Here is a 21,924-nt window from a genome sequence, read left to right as displayed (position 1 = left end):
AACTTCACTTTGCACAGAGCTGAAGAAGCCAACCTATTTCTTTTTATTTATTTTATATTGCTGTCCTTCTCCATACACCAACACAAAGCAGAGTACTATTATTATTATTCATTTCATCTCCACACCGCTTTATATTTTAAAGAAACTTAATCTCAAAGCCGTTTACAACTTACATTAAAACATCAAACAACCCAGAATAAAATATTACACAAAAAGGCAAATATAGACAACAAAACTAACAGGAAACTAAAATATACGGTAATCTTAAAGATTTCAAAATAAAACATTACGAAGGAGGACAAGTGCAGAATGCACATTTAACACAGCAAAGGTAACCCAAAAACATATATATCTCAAACATTTCAAAAGAGAATGTTACAATTCAATGAAACAGAACTCAGTCCACTAACACACTCAAAGGCAGCAACACTGAAATATGGAATAAATTTCAAATGCCAAATACCACCTGTCCTTAAAAAAAAGCAGGGGGCTGGCAGATCTCCCCACACATTTCCTTGCATTGAGGGAGCTGGAAAGATCAACTAATCATGCAGATAAACCTTGCCTGGTGCCTTTTCTAATAGCACTTTGGGCCAATTCAGCAGCAAGACTATTACTAGTGTCAAGTACAACAGTCATAGTGTCAGACTCCCCAATCAAAAGGCCACACAAACAAAATATGCTCCCCTGTCAGGGTATTATGAATTCAATGAGAGGTACCTGTAAACATTGCATGGGAAAGTATGTAGACCTTGTGGGCAATAGGTTGGTCTTTTATTTTTACAATGAGATTGTTGGGATTCAAAAAACTCCCAGCGGCTTTCAATTCAAAATGGGTTTCTATGGTGCATTAAACAAAATATTTAGTCCCCTTTTACATACTTGTTTTGAATATGCATATGTATATCTTGAAATTATAGTCCAACTGTTTGTGAAAATAGGGGAAGACAAAATAAAAGATGGAAGCAACAGAAGTGGACTAAGGAAAAGCTTTGGACTTTAAAGCAAAAACATGTGTATGCAATTAAAATACAATTACAAGGGCTGCCATGCCATCCTATGAACACTTACTTACAACATTAATAAATAACAACAACAATAATCAGGATGGAACAGATGCTGTTGTTTTTCTACAAGGTCAATTGAACTTGCTCTCTTGAAAAAATCTATTTATTATTTAGCAGAAGGGCCAGGCAAGCACATGGAGGCTTGGCCATTGCATCATGTTGAGTGAAAGTCCTGCCTTCTGGGCAAATTGTGGACATTGAGTCCACATGGCATTTGGGCTTCCTCCTTCCCGGAGTAAAGGGAAGTCTCCCGTGATTTTTCATTCCTACACCGGAGATGTGGTATTTCAGGAAAAAATTAACTGGAGAGTTTCTCTGTGCCAATTAGGGTAATTTTTTGGTGCCCCGAGCATGATCTGGTTTAACATGTTTATTTTACTTTGAAACCGCCACACTTGCCAAATACCATTGCTCCTAATGAACTGATTAAATGAAAAGTTTTCCACAGAAAACAAAGCAATGGAAAAGAAATTCCTTCCACATCACTGCTGCCTATGGTGAACCATTTGCACAAAACAGCAAGGTCAATTTATACCATTTGCAGTACTAGAAATCCACATCTGAGAAGAGTTACACAATCTGACCAGATCATCTTAGAATGCTCAGGATAGTCATTCATGTGAAATCACAGAAACCCATTTACACACATATTCTAGGCTCAGATTCAGCAAAGTCTCATCCTCCATCATAAGACAACCAGCTCAGGAATAGGTTGGAAGTTCATCTGCCTTGTCTTAAGCTGCATCTGGAGAAGGGCTGTGGGAACTAACTCAAGCAGCACCTGGGAGGGGGGCGCAGAATGTGGCTGGAGAATGATCAGCACATGGATGGGAAGTAGGGCAGTGTGAGCTTGCTGGAGGGGGAAGGGACCCACTCTGCTGCAGGTGGATTTACTGACCCCTGCACATAGTTAACCGGATATTATTATCAATGGCCCCTTAGGTCACAACATGGAAGCACCAGAGGAAACTACAACAGGAAGAGTCCGGATGCCAACAGTGAGATTTGAGTTGTAGAAGCCTCATCTCCTCTTGGCTTTCTGGACTCCCACAAATCCGAGTCTTGCATACCTCAGCTGCCTCCCACTTCCCACAGCCCCAACTTCCTGTAGGCCAGGGATGAGCAAACTGTGGCCTTCCAGAGGCTGTTGGATTCCAGCTCCCACCAGCCGCAGCCATCATGGCCTCAGTTGGGGTGAAGGGAATGGAGCCCCGCAACCTGTGGAGCCCCTAGTGTGCAAGGAAGATGGAGGACCTGTGGCCCTGCGTGAGGGGGTGCTCCAGTGCTTTTTTCTCCTTTTCTCTCTCCAATATTCCACTGTTAAGATTGCTGCCCTTCAGGAAACTGCCTCTTTCCCTCCCTTACCTTATACAGGTGACCCTGGTGTTTCTTCAGAGAGCCCTCCTGCCTCCCCTCCTCAAGCTTTGTTGCCCACCTACCTTTTTCCAAGGAAGGTCCTCTGCTCTGCTGCCTAGTCTGCACCTTTTCCTCAGCCCTCTTGCTTCTGGCCTCCCTGTAGTCCCTTAAGCTTCAAGGCACCATAGACATATAAAGTTGACAGGATCTCAAAGGTCATCCAACCCAAACTCCCTCCAATTCATGAAATTCACAAATGCAGCATCAGAATCAGTGTTCAAAATTAGCCAGGCACATTTTGCACCTGGCTGCCGGCCACTTGCGACCGAGTGAAGACGCCTGGGTGCCAGAATGGCACCTGAAATCCCCACCATACCTCACACACTAATACTTCATCCTGTAGAATTCTATCCATTATACTTTATCTGCACAATGAGAATGTTTCTGTGCAGCCTGAGCAGGAGCGGTGAACAGTGTTATAGCTAATTACTGTAGCTTGTCTTCACTTATCCCACCCCACTACCCTGCTCACAGCTGTGAAGAATATTCTTATGCTATGAATGGTCTGTGCTACCATCAAGAAAAAGAGGTAGGAATAGGCCAATATATATGAGGACTCTCCCTAGATCAAGTCAATTTTCTCCTTTAAGTTCTCAGTTGTTAACCTAGCTCATGGTTGTCATCTGAACTGGCCATGTGTTTAGCTGGCAATCAATCAGTCAGTCCAAGAAAAAGAAGACTTTAGAGCCATCTAATCCAAAAATGGCAACAAGACATTCTGTTTTGGCAACTGCAACCTTCGTTTAAGAGTCTATCTCAAGACTGCACATCCACTCAAGGTTGCAGCCGTCCAGGGCTGCTTTTCAGTGAAAAGAAGAGCCCCAGGGCTCCATTTCGGCCATTTACATGCAAGGTACCCTTTGTCCCCGGATGCGGTGCCTTTCCCCAAAGGCAGCAGAAGCTAGCCAGGCAGGCAGGCAGGCACAGTGCTGTCCCTCAGCAACTGGTGCTGATTCACCCAGGTAAAGAACCCAGGAATTCAACCCGGGCTCAATGCTGTACAGTGCTGGGCTTCAATGGGGCCCTGAACTCTGCAGCCCAGCCTGGAGTGCCTCAAAACCGGGCAAAGCTGCTGCTGCTATGCTGCTATGTTACAGGAAGGATGACCATCTTCAGGAGACAAGCTCTTCCATGGCTTGGAGACCTTGCTTGCCCCCAGGGCATTCCTGGCACTCATGCGGAGTCACAGATAACACCCAATCTTCTTCCATTTCTTAGCCACCTGCACCCCTCCACTTTCCCCCCCCGAAAGCCACTCAGACGAAAGATGCAACTATTGGGGGGGGGTCTGCCTGGCTTGGGTACCACAGGAAAGACCAGCGGCAACCGGAGAGGCTTGTGGCCCCTTAAAGCAGGCATGGGCAAACTCAGCCCTCCAGATGTTTTGGGACTACAACTCTCATCATCCCTGACCACTGGTCCTGTTAGCTAGGGATGATGGGAGTTGTAGTCCCACGAACATCTGGAGGGCCGAGTTTGCCTCTGCCTGCCTTAAAGGCTAAGAAATGTATCGCGGTGCCCAGAAGACCCGCTCAGTGCCCACTGGCCCTCCTCCCTCTCCTCCGAGAAGCCGCCAGGCCTGCTGCTCCCGGGAAAGACCTGTGATCCGCAGTGGAGGCGCACAAGGGGGGAGGGCGAAGCCATGCGCTCCCGGGAGCCTCGTTGCCCCTTAAAGCAGGCACAGGCAAACTGGGCCCTCCAGCTGTTTGGGGACTACAACTCCCATCATCCCTGACCCCTGGTCCTGTTAGCTAGGGATGATGGGAGTTGTAGTCCCCAAACAGCTGGAGGGCCTACCTTAAAGAGTAAGAAACGTATAGTGGCCCCCAGAAGACCCGATCAGCTCAGCTGCTGGCCCTCCTCCCTCTCCTCGCGGGAAAGACCTGCGATCCGCAGCGGAGGCGCACGGGGGGGAGGGGAAGGGAATAATAATAATGATAATGATAATGATAATAATAATAATAATAATAATTTATTATTTCTACCCCGCCCATCCGGCTGGGGGGGGGCGAAGCCACGCGCCCCGGCCGCGGAAGGAAAGGGCTCCCAACGGGAGGAGGCGCCCTACCTGGCGGGGCTGTTGTCGGGCGGTGAGAAGCGCGGGCTGTGAGCCGAGGCGGCGTCCCAGGCCACTTCCCGGCCCGGCGGGACCGAGGACGGCGCCCCCTCAGAGGGAGACGGGGGGGGGGTCTCTCGGGGCCTGCGCCGCCCGCGCGTTTCCTGAGGGCGCCACGGGGCTCCTCGCCGCCCCGCTTCCTTCTCGGCCGGCCCTTCTCCTCCTCCTCCTCCTCGCGGCTCGGCTCCCCTCAGGCAGCGGCGGCGGCGGCGGCGAGAGGCTCGCGCCCGAGGCCCGACGCGGCGGCCCACCGACCCGCGCTCCCGCCTCCTCGGCGCCGCGCCGACCAATCCGGGCCTGGGCCGCGGAGCGCCGCCCGCGCCGACCAACCCGCGAGGCGTCCCGGGCCGCCCGCCGCCGAGGGCGTCACCAATGGGGAGGCGAGGACCCGGCCGCCCAGCCACGCCCTCCCCCGGCGCCGGCCGCGCCAGGCGGGAGCCAATCCGAGGGCGCGAGGGGAGGGCCGAAGGGCTGCGCTCCCTCCTCCTCCCCCCAACCTCCCAAGGGCGAGCGGGGGGAGCATGCGCGAGCAGATGCCCGGCCTTTTGCGCAGGCGCAGCCGGCGCCCGAACCCGGTTGCCATGGTAACGGGAAGCGACGGGCTCCTCGTCCCAGGCCGCAGAGCGCATGCGCAAAGGTCTCTGCAGCAGGACCCTGGACCCCGCCCCGCACCACGTGACGAGCTCCCTGCATGCGGAAAGGTAGCAGCTCAGGGAAAAAGAGCCCGTCCAAGAATTCTGGGAAGTGTAGTTCGCCGCTCAAGCAGGGCTTCCATGGCCAGCATTCTGAATAAAGCTGCTGCCACAGCTGGATGGAGCACAGCCTGCACTAATAATAATAATAATAATAATAATAATAATAATAATAATAATAATAATAATAATAATAATAATAATAATAATAATACTTTATTATTATTGGCAGCTTCCCAAAAAATATTAAAATACTGTAATACATCAAACATTAAAAGCTTCTCTAAACAGGGCTGTGGGACGCAGGTGGCGCTGTGAGTTAAACCACAGAGCCTAGGACTTGCCGATCAGAAGGTCGGCGGTTCGAATCCCCGCGACGGGGTGAGCTCCCGTTGCTCGGTCCCTGCTCCTGCCAACCTAGCAGTTTGAAAGCACAAAAAGTGCAAGTAGATAAATAGGTACCACTCCGGCGGGAAGGTAAACAGCGTTTCCGTGCGCTGCTTTGGTTCGCCAGAAGCGGCTTAGTCCTGCTGGCCACATGACCCGGAAGCTGTACGCCGGCTCCCTCGGCCAGTAAAGCGAGATGAGTGCCGCAACCGCAGAGTCGGCCACGACTGGACCTAATGGTCAGGGGTCCCTTTACCTTTTAACAGGGCTGCCTTCAGATGTCTTTTAAAGATAGGATAGCTGCTTGTTTCCTTCACATCTGATGGGAGGGCATTCCACAGGGCAGGCGCCACTACCGAGAAGGCCCTCTGCCTGGTTCCCTGTAACTTGGCTCCTCGCAGCGAGGGAACTGCCAGAAGGCCCTCAGTGCTGGACCTCAGTGTCCATTCCGAGGCAACAAAGCATCGCTTTTGATTCCCAGCTTGCAGACCTCCCCGAGGTGTCTGGGGCGTTAGCCGAGGAGCAGTATCAACTCTGCTGAAAGAAATTAAGGTATTATGTATATAACAAAGGTTCATAAATGTACCAGGCAAACACGTACATAGATATATAGGCCACATGTCTGAAGCTGCGCAGGAAAACAGCCATGGAGCCATTTTGACTCCCAGGCTGACCAGGTGTTTTCTCTGCAAGGTCCAATGGAAAAGCCTCCCCATTGTCTTTTCCTTCGCAAATCCTGTCTTAAGGGTATGTCTGTGTATGAACAGGGTGAGCCTGTGACCTGGCTCAGGAACTAAGTACCGTATTTTTTGCTCTATAAGACTCACTTTTTCCCTCCTAAAAAGTAAGGGGAAATGTGTTTGCGTCTTATGGAGTGAATGCAGGCTGCGCAGCTATCCCAGGAGCCAGAACAGCAAGAGGGATTGTTGCTTTCACTGCGCAGCGATCCTTCTTGCTGTTCTGGCTTCTGAGATTCAGAATATCTTTTTCCTTGTTTTCCTCCTCCAAAAACTAGGTGCGTCTTGTGGTCTGGTGCGTCTTATAGAGCGAAAAATACGGTATTTATCATTACAAAAGACTGGCCAGGCTCCCCAGGGTATCCAATCAAGTGACCATTAACAGGTAACCTGCCAGACAGGAGGTAAACAACGCACTCAGATTTCTGTTGTAGACCTCCCTTTCTGTGATGTAGGTATGATGTAACTGGGGGTGGTCTTTGACTCCAAGGTGGGAAATTTTAAATGTCTATATAAAGGCGGGCACACCTGGGTTCTGGGTCCTCCTCCTTTCCTGCGTGTGAAGGGGGCACCCTGTTGCAACAGATGAATAAAGATCAGGCTTACGAGCTGCTTTGCTTCTCGATATTCTCTGGCTGGCCTCTGTCATTTTCTCCGACCGATGGAGAACCTGCAAAGGACTCTACAAGGACTCTTGTGTCCCCCATAAGGGAATAAGGGCAGATTCTTGTTTATTACACTGCCATGTGGGCATCTCTGGCACACGACTGCAGGGCCTGGAGCAAGCAACTGGACTCGACAGCCTTCCCATTATACTAGCCGTTGCAACCCTCGTAATTTAATTAATCAATTTAATTTCCACCTCCCCTTTTCTCCAGGGAGCTCAGGGTGGTATACATGGTTTGCCCCCTCATTTCATCCGCACAACCACCCTGCAGGGTAGGCTCTTGCGTGGCCAAGTGGAGACCTGAACCCTGATGCTGGTCTCAGGCTGTAACCACTGGCAGGCGCTTCTGATTACATTAAGCATCACTTTTGGTTCTTTCAAGCACTGCAGGGCTCAGTGAACCATTTCCTAAAGGACACTCCGGAGCAGGGCTCAGCAAACTTTTTCAGCTGTGGGCCGGTCCACCGTCCCTCAGACCTTGCAGGGGGCAGGACTATATTTTTGGGGGGGGGGGGATGAACAAATTCCTACCCCCCACAAATAACCCAGAGAAGGCAGCCCTGTTTAGGGAAGCTTTTAATGTTTGATGCATTACGGTATTTTAATATTTTGTTGGAGGCCACCCAGAGTGGCTGGGGAAGCCCAGCCAGATGGGCGGGGTATTTATTATTATTCACACTGATTCCTGGACCATCCATGGGCTGGATTGAGAAGGTGATTGGGCTGGATCCGGCCCCCGGACCTTAGATTGCCTACCCATGGCCAAAAACAGGGGTCAGCAGGAGTCAGCTGTGGGCGCGTCCACCATAGTGGGCTAGACTATATTTTTTGGGGAAAAAGAAAGAACGAATTCCTATGCCCCTATGTCCGTCCGTGGGCCGGATTGAGAAGGCGATTGGGCCGGATCCAGCCCCAGGCCTTAATTTGCCTGCCCATGCTCCAGAGTATAGACTCCCAGAAATGGGGGTGGGGAGGGGAGATACTTGTCTGAAATTTCTCCCTGGGGTGGGGAGTCCAGCCCACTTCCTCCCAATGGCTAATATTCCTGATTCTCTTGCCTACCTGAGGAGCTGGAGGTTTTCTGCTGATGTAGATTCTTCCAGGAATGCAGCAATGCCTTGGACTCTTTCAGCTTTCTAGGTCATGCAGAAGTACGCTGAACAATGCTGATGTTGCCCCTGGTGAGACTCCCGGGTCTTAAATGAAAAAAAATGATCTGGGCGTAGGGAGATCGACCCAAGAGGGGAGAGAGGCTGCAAGGGGAAGTGGAGCTGAAAGTAATAAACACTTCTGTAAAGTTTCGTTGCAATATTTCGACATCCCCTTCCAATGATACGTTGGACTCTGGTTACTCTTGTCCTGTATAAATTTTGCCATTTCGTTTTTGTAACTTTATGAAGAGTGGAGACAATATGTTTTGTACCTTGAAGGCATGCATTCTTCTTGGGAAGTTCTGACGTTTCAAAAACCTAATGAAATATTAAAGCGAAGTGCTGGCGGGGAGTCCTTGTCTTGGTGAATAATGGTGGGGAGAGCAGAGATCGGAAAGGACGGTGCATTTCTGAAAGTGATAGCTGAAGAAGAGGACGGGCAGCCTTTGGGCTTCAAGCGCACTTGCTGTGGCCACATTGCATGCCTTCACAAATGACAAATTGGAGAAGGGAGGGGTGTGCCGAAAAACCAAGCAGGAGGAAGGAAAAGAGAGGGGTGAAGACCGACTTTCAAAGCATGTGAGGAAGAGCCATTAAGGAGGCCGGAAGGAGGCCGGGGTGCTGATCAACTGCCGGAGCTTAAGGAGAGTGGGCGAAAGAGAATCCGCTTGGGAGTTCTAGCCAGGGTCAACAGGGTGAGAAGGCAGCAGACCAGCAGCCTGCAGGAATTGCTCAGGGCAATTTGGCCCATCAAAGCTGGGCAAAGATCAGCAGCGTGCAGGAAGATGCTCTCAGGGGCACAGCTGGCCCTTGCCTCCCCCTTTCTGGTTGCACTTGGCTCAATGGGTCAGGTGGGAGTGTCACCAGGGTCAACAAGCCCAGCATGGCGGCCCCAGACAGACATTCAGGAGCACAGCTGGCATTCCTGACATTTGCTTTATTCATTCATTAGGAAATAGGCCTAACTAAATAATAATAATAATAATAATAATAATAATAATAATAATAATAATAATAAATAATAATAATAAATAAATAATATTGTAATAATAATTTATTTATACCCCGCCCATCTGGCTGGGCTTCCCCAGCCACTCCAACAAAACACTAAAATACAATAACCTATTAAACCTCAAAAGCTTCCCTAAACAGGGCTGCCTTTAGATGTCTTCTAAAAGTTTGGTCACGGGACGCGGGTGGCGCTGTGGGTAAAACCTCAGCGCCTAGGGCTTGCCGATCACATGGTCGGCGGTTCGAATCCCCGCGGCGGGGCGAGCTCCCGTCGTTTGGTCCCAGCTCCTGCCCACCTAGCAGTTCGAAAACACTCCTAAGTGCAAGTAGATAAATAGGTACCGCTTTATAGCGGGAAGGTAAATGGCATTTCCGTATGCTGCGCTGGTGCCGGCTCGCCAGAGCAGCTTCGTCACGCTGGCCACGTGACCCGGAAGTGTCTCCGGACAGCGCTGGCCCCCGGCCTCTTAAGTGAGATGGGCGCACAACCCTAGAGTCAGACACGACTGGCCCGTACGGGCAGGGGTACCTTTAACTTAAAAGTTTGGTAGTTATTTTTCTCTTTGATATCTGGTGGGAGGGTGTTCCACAGGGCGGGCACCACCACCCAGAAGGCCCTCTGCCTGGTTCCCTGTAACTTGGCTTCTCGCAATGAGGGAAGCGCGAGAAGGCCCTTGGAGCTGGACCTCAGCGTCCAGGCAGAACGATGGGGATGGAGACGCTCCTTCAGGAAACTGGACCGATCTTGTTCCTTCCAGTAATCTGATAAGCAATCAGATTATTCTCCCTGCTCCCCTAGCCTAACCCCTTCCTTCCCCTTTCCTGCTCCTGCCTTGAGTCCCAATAATTAGTAACATACTTTTTCAAAACTCTTTATCATACAGGCAAAAAGATTTATATAGCTTTTTCCAAAATGGATTTTAAAAATATTTATATACTGCTTTTCATGTTTTTTATAAAAAAGGAGTGGTTACAAGCTCTCTGCACACTGCAAGCTCACAAGGAGAGGGGGGGGGGGTCTGCCGCAACATGGCAAAAGGGGTGAGAGGTATGTCCTTTGGCCCCTTGTAGGCTGGGAGAAATGAGGTGAAAGAGGAGAGTGCAAAATATGGTTTGAAGCTCAACATCAAAAATAGAAGATCATGGCCACTGGGCCCATCACCTCCTGGCAAATAGAAGGGGAAGAAATGGAGGCAGTGCGAGATTTTACTTTCTTGGGCTCCATGATCACTGCAGATAGTGACAGCAGCAGCGAAATTAAAAGACGCCTGCTCCTTGGGAGAAAGGCGATGACAAACCTAGACAGCATCTTAAAAAGCAGAGACATCACCTTCCCAACAAAGGTCCGTATAGTTAAAGCCATGGTTTTCCCAGTAGTGATGTATGGAAGTGAGAGCTGGACCATAAAGAAGGCTGATCGCCAGAAGAATGAATGCTTTTGAATTCTGGTGCTGGAGGAGACTCTTGAGACTCCCATGGACTGCAAGAAGACCAAACCTCTCCATTTTGAAGGAAATCTGCCCTGAGTGCTCACTGGAAGGACAGATCATGAAGCTGAGGCTCCAAGACTCTGGCCACCTCCTGAGAAGAGAAGACTCCCTGGAAAAGACCCTGATGTTGGGAAAGATGGAGGGCACAAGGAGAAGGGGACGACGGAGGACGAGATGGTGGGACAGTGTTCTGGAAGCTACCAGCATGAGTCTGACCAAACTGCGGGAGGCAGTGGAAGACAGGAGGGCCTGGCGTGCTCTGGTCCAGGGGGTCACGAAGAGGCGGACACGACTAAACGACTCAACAACAAGAAGCCTGGGAGGTGAAGAGGGCTGGGAACTGCAGGGCAGAAGGATCTGGGCCTGGGGCTGACGTGGGAAGAGAGAGAAGACTACAGCGTAGAGAAGCAGAGGAGGTGACCAAGGAGATCAAGCCCAAAAGGGATGAAACATGGACCACAGAAAAGAGCAAGACCAGCAGCAGGTCTGCAAATGGACAAAAGAAATGGAGATGAGAATTTTGCAAAGAAGATGTGCCTGGCAGGACCAAATAAGACCAGTGTGTCTGCTTGTGGAATTATTGGGTTGCTGCAGGAGAAAGAGCTGAAAGAAGCTTCAAAATAATAATGGCAGAATTTCACTGTGTCGTGAACAAAAGGGAGATGAGACAAAGTGGAATCCAAAATAACCACAAGAGACAATGACAGCCAAACCTAAAATTGAAGGGAAAGGAGGAAACAAACTGATAATGAGGCCAGACCACAAGTTCTGCGTTCCAGAGATTTTGTCCAAAGATGAAACGGTTATTTATTAATAGCTGAAGAAGGGGACAGAGAGGAAACACGAAGCTGAATGTCGGCAGCATGATAAGGAAGGAGGGAACTACTGAAGTTAAAAGAGGGGAGGATAATGGTGACCTGAGGGAACAGCTGAAAAGGAAAGAAACAAGGCTGAGCCCCCCAACCCAGATCTTTTCCTATTTTTTCCTGGTTCATGGTTCCTTTTAACTGATTTTATGTTCTGCAACCACTTAGGAAAGCGTTAAGTGGCACATAAATGGTTGAAATAAATAATTTGCCAGTGGCCTTTTCTAGAAATCCAGAGGCTGCGTCTTCATGTGTGACCCGCTGGTTTTACTAGGGTTCCCGTATCTTGAAGAGCAAATAAGAGGGCAGCCCGAGCTGGGGGAAGAGGCACACAGGGCCACTGCACCCCACTCAGGCTGGCAGCAGCCGCGGCTTGCAGAGCCGCTGCTCCTCCCAAGGCAAAACCCCAGATATTTCTTTTGTTAACGGAAAAATCTGAGGGCTCTCTTGGACAAAAACAAAGACACCAACCAGGATAACTTGGAGCAAAACAGCAGCCTGTAGGCTTGGCCTTTATTGAACTGTTGCAACAGGGTATTTCCTTCACTTGCAAGAGAGAGGAAAAGACCCAGAACAATGGGCTGCAAGACCTTATAAAAACTTTTGAAATTCCCCTCCTCTAGGTCAAGCCCACCCCCAGAAACATCATGCATACATTACAGAAAGGAGGGGTTGAGGGAGGAGTTGTGGTGGTACCCTGAGTGTCCAGTCACCTGGCTTTCCCCCTGCCCATGAGTCACTTCCAGGAGACAAAGGGGAGTTGGCAGTTTCCTGCCCCCAGAGGGAAGATCTGATCATTGTCCTTTGTTTCAGTCTGTTCTGAATCCACTACCATATGCAAGTTCTTTGTCATTTTGATTGTCTTCTGTCTGGGATTATCAAGGCTGACATAGCAACTGGGCAGGGCTCCTGTGGATGTGCTGGTATGCTGAAGAGATTATGGCTGACCAGAAACCAAGCCACCCTTCCTTTGATAGTAAAATAAAAATGGAACAGTGCAAATCTGATGTATGGTTGATTTTCTATGAATTTATAACAGAAATGTGGCGTATGTAGTGTGTGAGTGTGAGTGTGTGTGAAGTTTGTGCAAACAGAATGATTGGGGTGGGGGGTTCCTGCTACACTTTTAAAATGTAAAAATCTGTCCAGATGGGCATGTTGTCTCCCCGAAAGAGGACATGTCTGGGTTTTACACTTTTAATACTGGAGCTTTTACACTTGTACTGTTCTCTCTCAAAGCGTGAATTGCTGCCACATGATTGCACTGTAATGATTAAGATTTCAGCCTTTTTTATTTGTCATTTGGCCGATAATATTGATCCTCACCAGATCCCTGCCCTGCTCTTTATTACTCCAGAGCTGCTGCAGGGATTTCCTTTCCAGCAAGGCACCTTCCAACATAGAAGCCCAGAAATATCTTGGCAAAGGGCTCCTGCAGGAATTCCAGCAAAGCCTCTGCCCCAACAAAGCAATTTGAAAATGCAACAAAGGGGAACATTCAGCCCAGGGGTTGTTCAAAAAAGGCCACCCACCCCACAACACAAAATCCGTGCATTTTAATACTTCTGCTCTGTGCAATTTTAAATTTCACTGCGGCAACGCCATGTAAAACTTGGTTCCATCTAAGTGGGGTGGAGAAACACACAGCGTTGATTGCAAGATGTGTCTTTACCCCCAGATGTGCTTGGCACATTTCCAACCAATACATTCTGGGGCCTGAGCCCAAGTGGCTCCTTCCCCATACAAACTAAAAGGAACAGGGAGTTTTGAAAGAAACAGAGCCCCACCAAAGCCTTTGCGCAGCCGCTGCCCCCCATTCAGTGGGGTTTGCACAAGGGAAATCCTTGGATTGTGCTCCATGCGCCAGATCCGTTTGCCTCGCTGGGCACGATCCCGCCCTCAGTAAGTTTCCATGTGAACATACACACAATTTGCACTTTGGAGGCAGATGGATGGCCTACTCATGGCCATTTGTGACACAAGACAGCCGTTGTAATTTGAAGCTGCCCTAAATTGCTTGTGCGGTGAAGAGGCTTTTCGGAGCACTGCCAAGCCTGGGAAGAAATTATTGTTTCAGGACATCTTCCGGGTAGCGGCATTGATGAGACTGGGCTCTCAGAACATATCCAGGTGTGTTCCAAGACCACCTCCACAACAGGAACTTTGATTTGGGCCACAGGAAAGACCAAGGTGGGTGGGGGTCAATGTCCCAAGCATGTTCTTGCAACCCACCCCCCAAGAGCCACTGCCTCTGTGCAATACCAGCAGTTTTTGCTCGACACGCTTTCAGAGGGCAGGCAAAAATGTTCTCCCACCTGGGAGCCTTCCTTAACTGCAAGGGCTGGAGGCCTTGGAATTAGGAGGTGGGTGGAGCTTCAAGGTGATTGGAAAACCACTGTATTTTAGCTCAGGAAAGCTGGCGGAAGCAGTTCCCAAAGCACTCTCTATTCCTGCTCTCAAGTTAAATCTCCAAATTGGCTCCATCACGCTCCACTTCAGGCTTCTAGTCGTTATGACACCCCCCCTCCCGCAACAGGTTCTCTACTTCTTTGCCTCTAGAGCAGTGCTTCCCAAACTTAGGTCTCCAGCTGTTGTTGGACTACAACACCCATCATCCCTAGCTAGCAGGACCAAGGTCAAGGATGATGGGAGTTGTAGTCCAACCACGGCTGGAGACCAAAGTTTGGGAAACTCCTCTGCCTACACCAGCAAACCCGTCTGCTTTTTCAAAACCTGCTGTCCCATTCAAACCTCTCTCCAATGCCTTACCGAGAACTAGATCACTAGATTCTGCCACACTGTTCACCGCCAGTCCCTCCCTCCCTCCTCCATGTAGAGAGCATCTAGAAACTGTTAGGATACTGATGTTCCGTTCCACCTAAACAGATGTGTGGAGCTGTTGTATGTCTGTTTACATTCCAGCACAGCTTGCTGGGAACTTCCGTTTGTGTCTAGCTTTTGCCTAATGCTGCTTGTAGCTCTTGGACATGAGGGAGAGCAGACACGTTTTCTTTGTCCGGATCTATGCTGAATAAACTGCTTGAAAATATGCTTTACATATGCCTATGTCTGCTCTTCCGTCGCAAAGAGTTTGTGATCTCTGCTGGCTTGCGTGCTCAGCTTCTGAAAGGCTTCTGAAGCTCTAAGTTACAGTCTTGATGCAGAACCGAGGACTGGAGTTTGACTGGCAACGGGCCGGTGGGCTGGAGCCCAGCCAATTGCCCCCGTTCCCTTGCGCGCATCGCAACAGAAACACGCTCTGTGTGGTGCAAACTGCTGCCGCCGAGATGTTGGCCTTGACACAGGAATTCCCAACTCTGGTGGGCCTTTGGGGACGCCACTCTTCCTCCAATTATCCTCCCCAAAAGGGTCGTTGTGAACTTCAAGGATGCTCTAAGCACCCACCGCCTACCGTCCCAGAAACGAAAGGGGAAATGGGGAAAGAGAACACAAAGCAAAGCTTCTTCCTCTTCAGGATTCGCAATTTGCTTCCCAGAAGTCGGAGGCAACCATCAAACCAGTTCCAAGATTTTAATATCCATTTGTTTACAATAAAATGTAAAATAAAATAATATATGAAGTACATACAGAATATTTACATACCTATATTTATTTCAAATACTTAAAACTCTTAAGTAAAATATTCTTTTCTTTCTATATTATTTGTGAAAAAATATGACTTTTTAAATGGTGTCAACCTGACGTCTCTATACATATTCTCAGTTCCAATTTAAGTCTCTTTTTAAAAGGCAACAGCAGATGAAAGTTTTGCACTCCCTCAGGTATCTCAATGTGTCTCGTGGCCGAGGGGAAGTGAAAGGCCTTCTGATGAGCCACGTTGCATTTCTCTCAGGCCACCCTCTTTATTGCAATCAGCACAGGCGCTTTCAGTTCCTCTGCGGGAGGGAGAGACATGTTCAAAACCGCGCACGCGCACATAAACACCTTGTGTGTCTGCTTCACAAGTCCTTTGCCATTCTCCTTTCATAATACGGATGTACTAAAATATATATTACTTAAAATATATTAATTATAATCTCTTAATTCGATTTTCAGTCATATCAAATATATTGCATTGGGGCAGAAAACGAAAAGGAAGGGTAAGAGAGGGCGCTCCCTGCCGTGGCCCCAGGGGCCCCGTGAGCTTGCAAGCCCTGCAGGATGAGGAGGCGGCCCAGGCTGGGCTCTGCTCCCCAGGTCTCCTGGCAGGAAGTAATTATGAGGAAAGGCGGATGTGGGGCCTGGTTGCCCGGGCTCCTGCAACCCACCTCAACTGCCAGCTGGAGCCCCTGCTAGCCCCACAACTCAGATCTGCGCTCCACTTCAACGCCAAACACCTGAAACCAGGACGTGGCGACTGACTGGGCCCTGAGTGAGAACGCTGCCGAGGCATAATGTGACGGGGAAACACCTGGGCGGCTGGACCGGGGGGCTTGATTCAGTATCCTTGCCTTTGAGAAAAGAGAGAGGACGCTTTCCTTCTGAAGAACACTGAACTCTGCTTCAAATACAAAACTCTGCATGTGTGGGGCCCATGGGGGGGCGTGTGAGGAGACAACGCATGGCAGGCAGCTTCCCATCTCATGGGCCTCTGGTTGGGGGCTGTGAGAAGAGAGTGCTGAGCTGGATGGGGCCCCAAGGGGACTTTCCCCACAATATAGCATCCAGAGTGACCAAACCCTGCAGAGAAACCGGGCGCCCACCTGCCTGCTGGTGCACAAGACCCACAACTGCTGGGTTCATTAGGGCACTGCGCATGAGTGCGCACACAGCGCCATAAGGAAAGGGGGCAGCCAGCCAGCCAGAACTGGGTGCCAGCCTCTACCACCAATGAGAAGAATGGCACGCCAGGGGGCTGGCTGGCTGCCACGCTGGAGAGCCCAGTTCAGCCATGGGAGGGGCCTGGCCAGAGCCACCTTTTTCTGGCGTGGGGAAAGATGCTTGATGAACACGGGAGTTCAAATCAATCAGATTGATCTTAAGCAATTTGAAACATTTCTTTTTTTAAGACAAAAAGAAAAAAAACCACACAACGCAACGTATTTACATGATTCCTGAAGTGCAAACACTTGTCCCAAGAGCTTCTGCCGTCCATCCGTCTGTCCAAGGTGCTTCTGACGCTCTGGAGGAAACAGAGCGGGTGGCTGGAGGGGTGGGGGGGCAGGGGAAAGGGCTCCCGGTTCGGCAGGGCGCCCCTCCTGCTCCCCAAAGAGGACGCCGCCCCCCAGCAGCCCGTCTGGAGCTGCTACCGCACCACCAGGCAGGAGACGCAGAGTTTGGAGGGGCCGATGCAGTCGTCGTGGCAGAACGCCCCGCAGCCCTTGCAGACGATCATGGCTTTCAAGCGGCAGTAGCACTTGGAGGGCAGGTCCAAGCGGCTGTCCTCCGAGAAGGCCTGGCCCGGGAGAGGGTGGCCTCGGCCCGCAGGCCCCTGCTGCCCGGCGGGGATGGTCGTCACCGTCACCGAGAAGGAGACCACGTCCCCCATGCGCCCGGGGTCCGAGAGCCCTGTCAGGAGGGCCTCCTGGCGCAGGTCAGGAGACGCAGAGACGTTGATGGTGCCGCTGTAGCCTGAGCCAAGGAGCGGCGCCCCGCCCGGACCCCCAAAGAGGCGGGGGGGCTGCTGCGAGGGGGAGAGCAGCAGCGGGGGCCGGGGAGGGAGGGGCTCCGCCTGCGCGGCCGAGGGAGGCAGCTCCAGGCTGCAGGGCTTCCTCTCCCCCCTCACTGCCTGAGCCACTTGCTCCTGGGCTGCCCGCAGGAAGTCCCTCGCCAGGGCACTCCGGGCAAAATCTGGGCCTGCAGAGAGTGTGCGGGTGGCTGCCTCGGCCGGGCTGCCTTCTGCCAGCTCCGCCTTCTTGGTGCTCCTTCTGGGGGGGCTCACCGGCTCGCCCTCTCCTCCTGCCCCCTTGTGAGGCAGGGGCTCCTCCTTCGCCGCAACAAACGCCTCTTCGTCCTCCATGTCATCCGTCTCTCGCCCGTCTTCCCCGCCACTCACGGCCGCCGCCTCTCGTTCCTTGAACTCCATCTTGGGCCCCTCGGGGCACAGGTGGCTCTCTGGGGGCACGGCCAGGCTCCTCCGGAGGTTCTCGGGGCAGCGCCCGTAGGTGGAGATGTTCAGGAGATAATGTCCCGACATGGCAGGCTTGGACGTCCTCCTGCCGGCGAATCCCAGGACAAAGCTCTGGCTGGGGGAGCTGCTGTTCTCCACAGGGAAGTCTGCGGGGAGTGGGGGGAGCTGGGGAGGGGGCGAGGAAGTGGGCAGGGGGCCCTGCCTGGGAGCCGCCTGCATCAGGGCCTGGAGGTGTTGGTTCTCCTGGGCATCCTGGCTGGGGAAGGGGGCGGCACTGACGCCCCACAAGTCCCGTCCTGGGAAGGGGGAGCAGGGGGCAGGGCCGTGGGGTGGCGGCGGCAGCAGCTGCCTGCCCTGGCTGGAGTCTGGCTTCCCGCTCAGCTGCGAGGCGGCTGGGGGCGGCGGCTGCCTCTCTCCGGCTTCCCTCTGTGGAGAAGCTGCTGCTGGCTCTCTGCCTTCCTTTGTGGGGAGAGGGAGGGTCTTCATCTCCCCGGCCCGGGTCAGGGGCTTGGGCAGGATCTGCTCCATGGGCACCGATTTCCCCTGCAGCAGCTGGGCCACCAGGGGGTTGTTGGCTGGGATGCTGGAGCTGCCCTTGAGGAAGGGCGTGGCAACGGCGCTTCCGCTCGAGGGGCCAGGGGGCGCTTTAAGGCTGTGGGCGACGGCAGGGGATGTCGCAGCCGGCGGTGCCAGTGGGCCGGCCTGAGCGGCAGGAGACGGGGGCGCCCGGAAGAGCCCGGGGGGTGCCTGAGCTGAAGAGAGGGGTTTCCCCCCTGGAGCCGTGGCACCGGCAGCCGGAGCCGCTTCAGCCCCACTTTTACTGGCTAGGCTGGGGCCTTCGGAACCACAGGACGCCCCGGAAATCAGGATGATTGTGGGAGAGGCGTTCCCAGGGCCACCCATCCCTGCAGGCGGCCTGGCGCTTGAGCCCGAAGGGACCCCCCGGCCGGCAGAGGTGGCCAAGTGCGAGTGGCTGGCACTGCCTATCTCTGCCTGGGGGGCTGGCGGGGTCTCCGCCCCGGGGCCCGGTCCTGGGGGCCGCCCTGGGGGAGCCGGCTGTAGCTGTGCTCTTGCAGGACCGACAGAGGGTGCTGGCTGGGGCGCCGCGGGGGGTGGCGCTGGGGGGCAGGCGGAAGGGGCTCCGGGGCCAGGGGCCCTTCGTGGACCTCCCCCGCCTCCAGGGCCTGCCAGGTCCAGCGCAGCTCCATGAGGCCTCCCTGGTGCGACGCTGCTCTGCTCCTCTCCTCTCCCCCCGCCGGGGCCGGGCCCCGGGATGGCTCCCACAAAGGACGCAGGAGGAGCAGCGCCGGAGGCGGCAGCGGCCGCGGCAGCTGCTGCCCGCTGGGCCCTGGCCATCCTGGCGCGGGCTTTGATATCCGCCAGAGTCCTGGCCCCTGTCCTCCTGGGACTGGTGATGGTGACTGGGAAGCCGGGCCTGGGAGAGACCTGGCTGGCGGCAGGAAATGGCGAGGGAGAACCCTGGATCCTGGAGACGGGGATCTGGAAGAGAGAAGAATAAAGGCAGGTGAGCTGGCGGGAGGATCCCTGGCAAAGTGGCACCTCTGAGCCGGCCAGTCCTCATGCCAAGGAAGGATTTGTTTCCCGAGAAGCGAGAGCAGCGCTGTCAACGAGCTCCAGCAGGCAAGATCCCACGTGAGACTTCAACCTCCAGCTCATGGGCCAGTCTTGGCCTGCTGAACTTTTTTTTTGCCAACTAACCCCCCCCCACACACACACCTGATGTCCACAGGAAAGGGCAGGGCTTGGTCACAGCATCCAACCACCAGCTGCTAAGGGAGGGCAGCCCTGCTTGGTCTGGGCGCGCAAGAGATTGCCCTGAAGGAAGCTCTCGCACACCCAAACCTGCTCAGCTTTGCTGTGCTTTCAATGCATGCAGCAGACGCTATTCAGGGGGGGTCTGCTGCAAAGCAGCTGCTGAAAGAAGTGGAAAAATGCTTGTTCATAGCAGCAGCTCGCTATCTGGAACTAGATGGTCCTCTGGGTCCCTTCCAACTCTGCAATTCTATGGTTTCTATGTGCTTTGACGTCCCAACTTTGGGACGTCAAAGGACAAAAAACAACAACCCTGACATCATTTATGTGGGTGGACGCCCCACCCACCTGCCCATCTGGGCCATGAGGCAGATCCTTATAAGGACCTGGCTCTAAGCCAACAAGGTTTCCCTACCGCTGAGTGACACTTTATGGTGCCTGTCATGATGGATAGAAGGTCCCTCCCCCTCTGGCCCCCTGAAGCCAGTGCTGGCAACCAGGCTGCTTCCAAACTCTCTGTGGCCTCATGAGAGTCTTCCTTAAATGGATTTGCCAAGCTTAAGCTTGGGGTGACGTGCAAGCAGACCCTGCAGCTGCCAGCCAACTTCCCAAGAGTCGAGACGTGCCCAGCCTGCGCCCGCCCCACCCCATTCCCCTGCTCTGCGGGGTGTTTGTTGGCTTCCTGCGTCTGCACCCCACCTTTTCCTCCCGGGAGTTCAAGAGAGTGCGCAGTTCTCTCTCGCCGTTGAGGGGAGCAGCCCAGGCAGACGCAGGGCCCCCGCCCCCCCTCCAGAGCCCCTTGCCCCCCAGACATAACCACCACGAGGCAGAGAGCTCTCTTACCCGGAGTGGGGGGACCTTGGGAACAGGAGCGATGGGAAAGGGCTGCGGCGGGCTCTGAAAGGGCGGCCTGGGGGGGCACTTCTCCTCAACGTGGGCCCGCTTCTCTGGCGTGGACAAGGCCGCCTCCTCAGGGGGCCCGGGCTTCCTCTTCAGAGCCTGCGCTCCGGTGTCCATCTGTTCCGCGCTGGCAGGAAGGACATCCTTGGCAGGCGTCGCCCGAGACTCTCCTTCCGGGCTGGCGCTGGAGGCGGCGGAAGCGGCAGCAGTGGCGGTGCTGCTTGGGATCTTTGGTTGGCTTGCGCTTCCCTTCCCCGGAAGGGACTCCGGGCAGGGCAGTGGGGGCCTCTTGGCTTCTCCTGCCTCCTCTTCTCGCCCAGCCACAGCCTCTTCCTCCGCCCCCCTGGAAGGCCTGCGGGGAGCCTGGCTGATGGGCGTGTTGCTGGAGGACGAGGACGACTTCACAAGCTCCTCTGGCGGCGTGGAAGCCCGTGGCGGCTTTTCCTCCTCCGTCGCCTCTTTGTTGGCGGCTCCTGGCAGCGGTGGCACCACCAGGGCATCCTGCGCCTTTGGAGTTGCCACAGGAGCAGCCTCTTCTTTGCAAGGCGTGGCCACGGAGACCGGCATGAATTGTGGAGGCTGCGTGGCTGGGTTCTCGGCCTGCGACTGGTCCTCCTGAGCAGCAGGTGGGGCAGTGGAGGTCAGCTGCGCCGACTCTTCGAGACTCAGCCCAGAGCTGGAAGGAGAGGCAGGGAGAGAAAGGAGAGGCACCAGTGAGACGCCCTGGGGGGCTCTCTCCCCACAGCACCAAGGAGCAGAGGTCAGCTCCCCCTTGTACTCAAAACCACACAGTCCCAGAGGGGCCTAGTTTTGGGAGGCAAATGTAAGATGGCTAGCTGGGTGGAAGGAGGGGGAGGGAACAACCTGAATCCCAGTTACAATTCAAAGTGTTGGTGCTGACTTTAAAAGCGCTAAACGGCCTCGGCCCAGTAGACCTGAAGGAGCATCTCTACCCCGGATGCCAGGGTCCAGCTCCGAGGGCCTTCTGGCGTTTCCCTCATAGCGAGAAGCCAAGTTACAGGGAACCAGGCAGAGGGCCTTCTTGGTAGTGGCACCCGCCCTGTGGAACGCCCTCCCACCAGATGTCAAAGAGAAGAACAACTACCAAACTTTTAGAAGACATCTGAAGGCAGCCCTGTTTAGGGAAGCTTTTAATGTTTAATAGGGTATTGTATTTTAGTGTTCTGTTGGAAGCCGCCCAGAGTGGCTGGGGAAACCCAGCCAGATGGGCGGGGTATAAATAATAAATTATTATTATTATTATTATTATTATTATTATTATTATTATTATACTCTGACAGGGCGATGGCGGAGTAGAATCTCACACCACTGGCGTTTGGAAGAGCGATACATTGCCCATGCCTGGTAGCCATCCAGCTGCCCATGACAGGAGAGGCCTGCCCTGCCCCACACTTGACCAGAAACATCGAAGGAGAAACTCTTTGCTTCTAGGCTGATAAAGATGATGGACTACGCCGAACTGCCGAAAACGACCGGGAAAAATCAGAGATCAAGAGGACAATAAATTTAATAAAGAATGGGGAATTTTTTTAAAGTTACTTGAAAGAACACTGTAAACAA

At 53.0% G+C, this 21,924-nt stretch overlaps 2 protein-coding genes across 8 annotated transcripts in view; both read right to left on the bottom strand.

Moving 5' to 3' along the window:
* Nucleotides 1-4,851, bottom strand: part of DTNB (dystrobrevin beta) — a 109,877-nt gene extending 105,026 nt beyond the window's left edge. For 3 of the 6 annotated variants that reach the window (XM_083494430.1, XM_083494432.1, XM_083494433.1), the window contains exon 1: nt 4,552-4,599. The gene's annotated coding sequence lies outside the window, so the exon portion shown is untranslated. Of the gene's footprint in view, nt 1-4,551 lie in introns of all 6 variants that reach the window. The other 3 variants (XM_083494428.1, XM_083494431.1, XM_083494429.1) reach the window with 2 other exon arrangements.
* A 10,266-nt stretch (nt 4,852-15,117) lies between these two features.
* Nucleotides 15,118-21,924, bottom strand: part of ASXL2 (ASXL transcriptional regulator 2) — a 32,730-nt gene continuing 25,923 nt past the window's right edge. For both annotated transcript variants that reach the window (XM_083494111.1, XM_083494112.1), the window contains 2 exons: nt 20,287-21,019; nt 15,118-19,170 (listed from right to left, as the gene is read on the bottom strand). In XM_083494111.1, coding sequence (XP_083350237.1) covers nt 16,846-19,170; nt 20,287-21,019 — 3,058 coding nt within the window. In that variant the 3' untranslated portion in view covers nt 15,118-16,845. The remainder of the gene's footprint in view (nt 19,171-20,286; nt 21,020-21,924) is intronic.

Source organism: Podarcis liolepis (genome assembly GCF_965112155.1).
Source record: "Podarcis liolepis genome assembly, chromosome: 3".
Classification (NCBI taxonomy): domain Eukaryota; kingdom Metazoa; phylum Chordata; class Lepidosauria; order Squamata; family Lacertidae; genus Podarcis; species Podarcis liolepis.
This window is presented reverse-complemented; position numbering and strand designations above follow the sequence as displayed.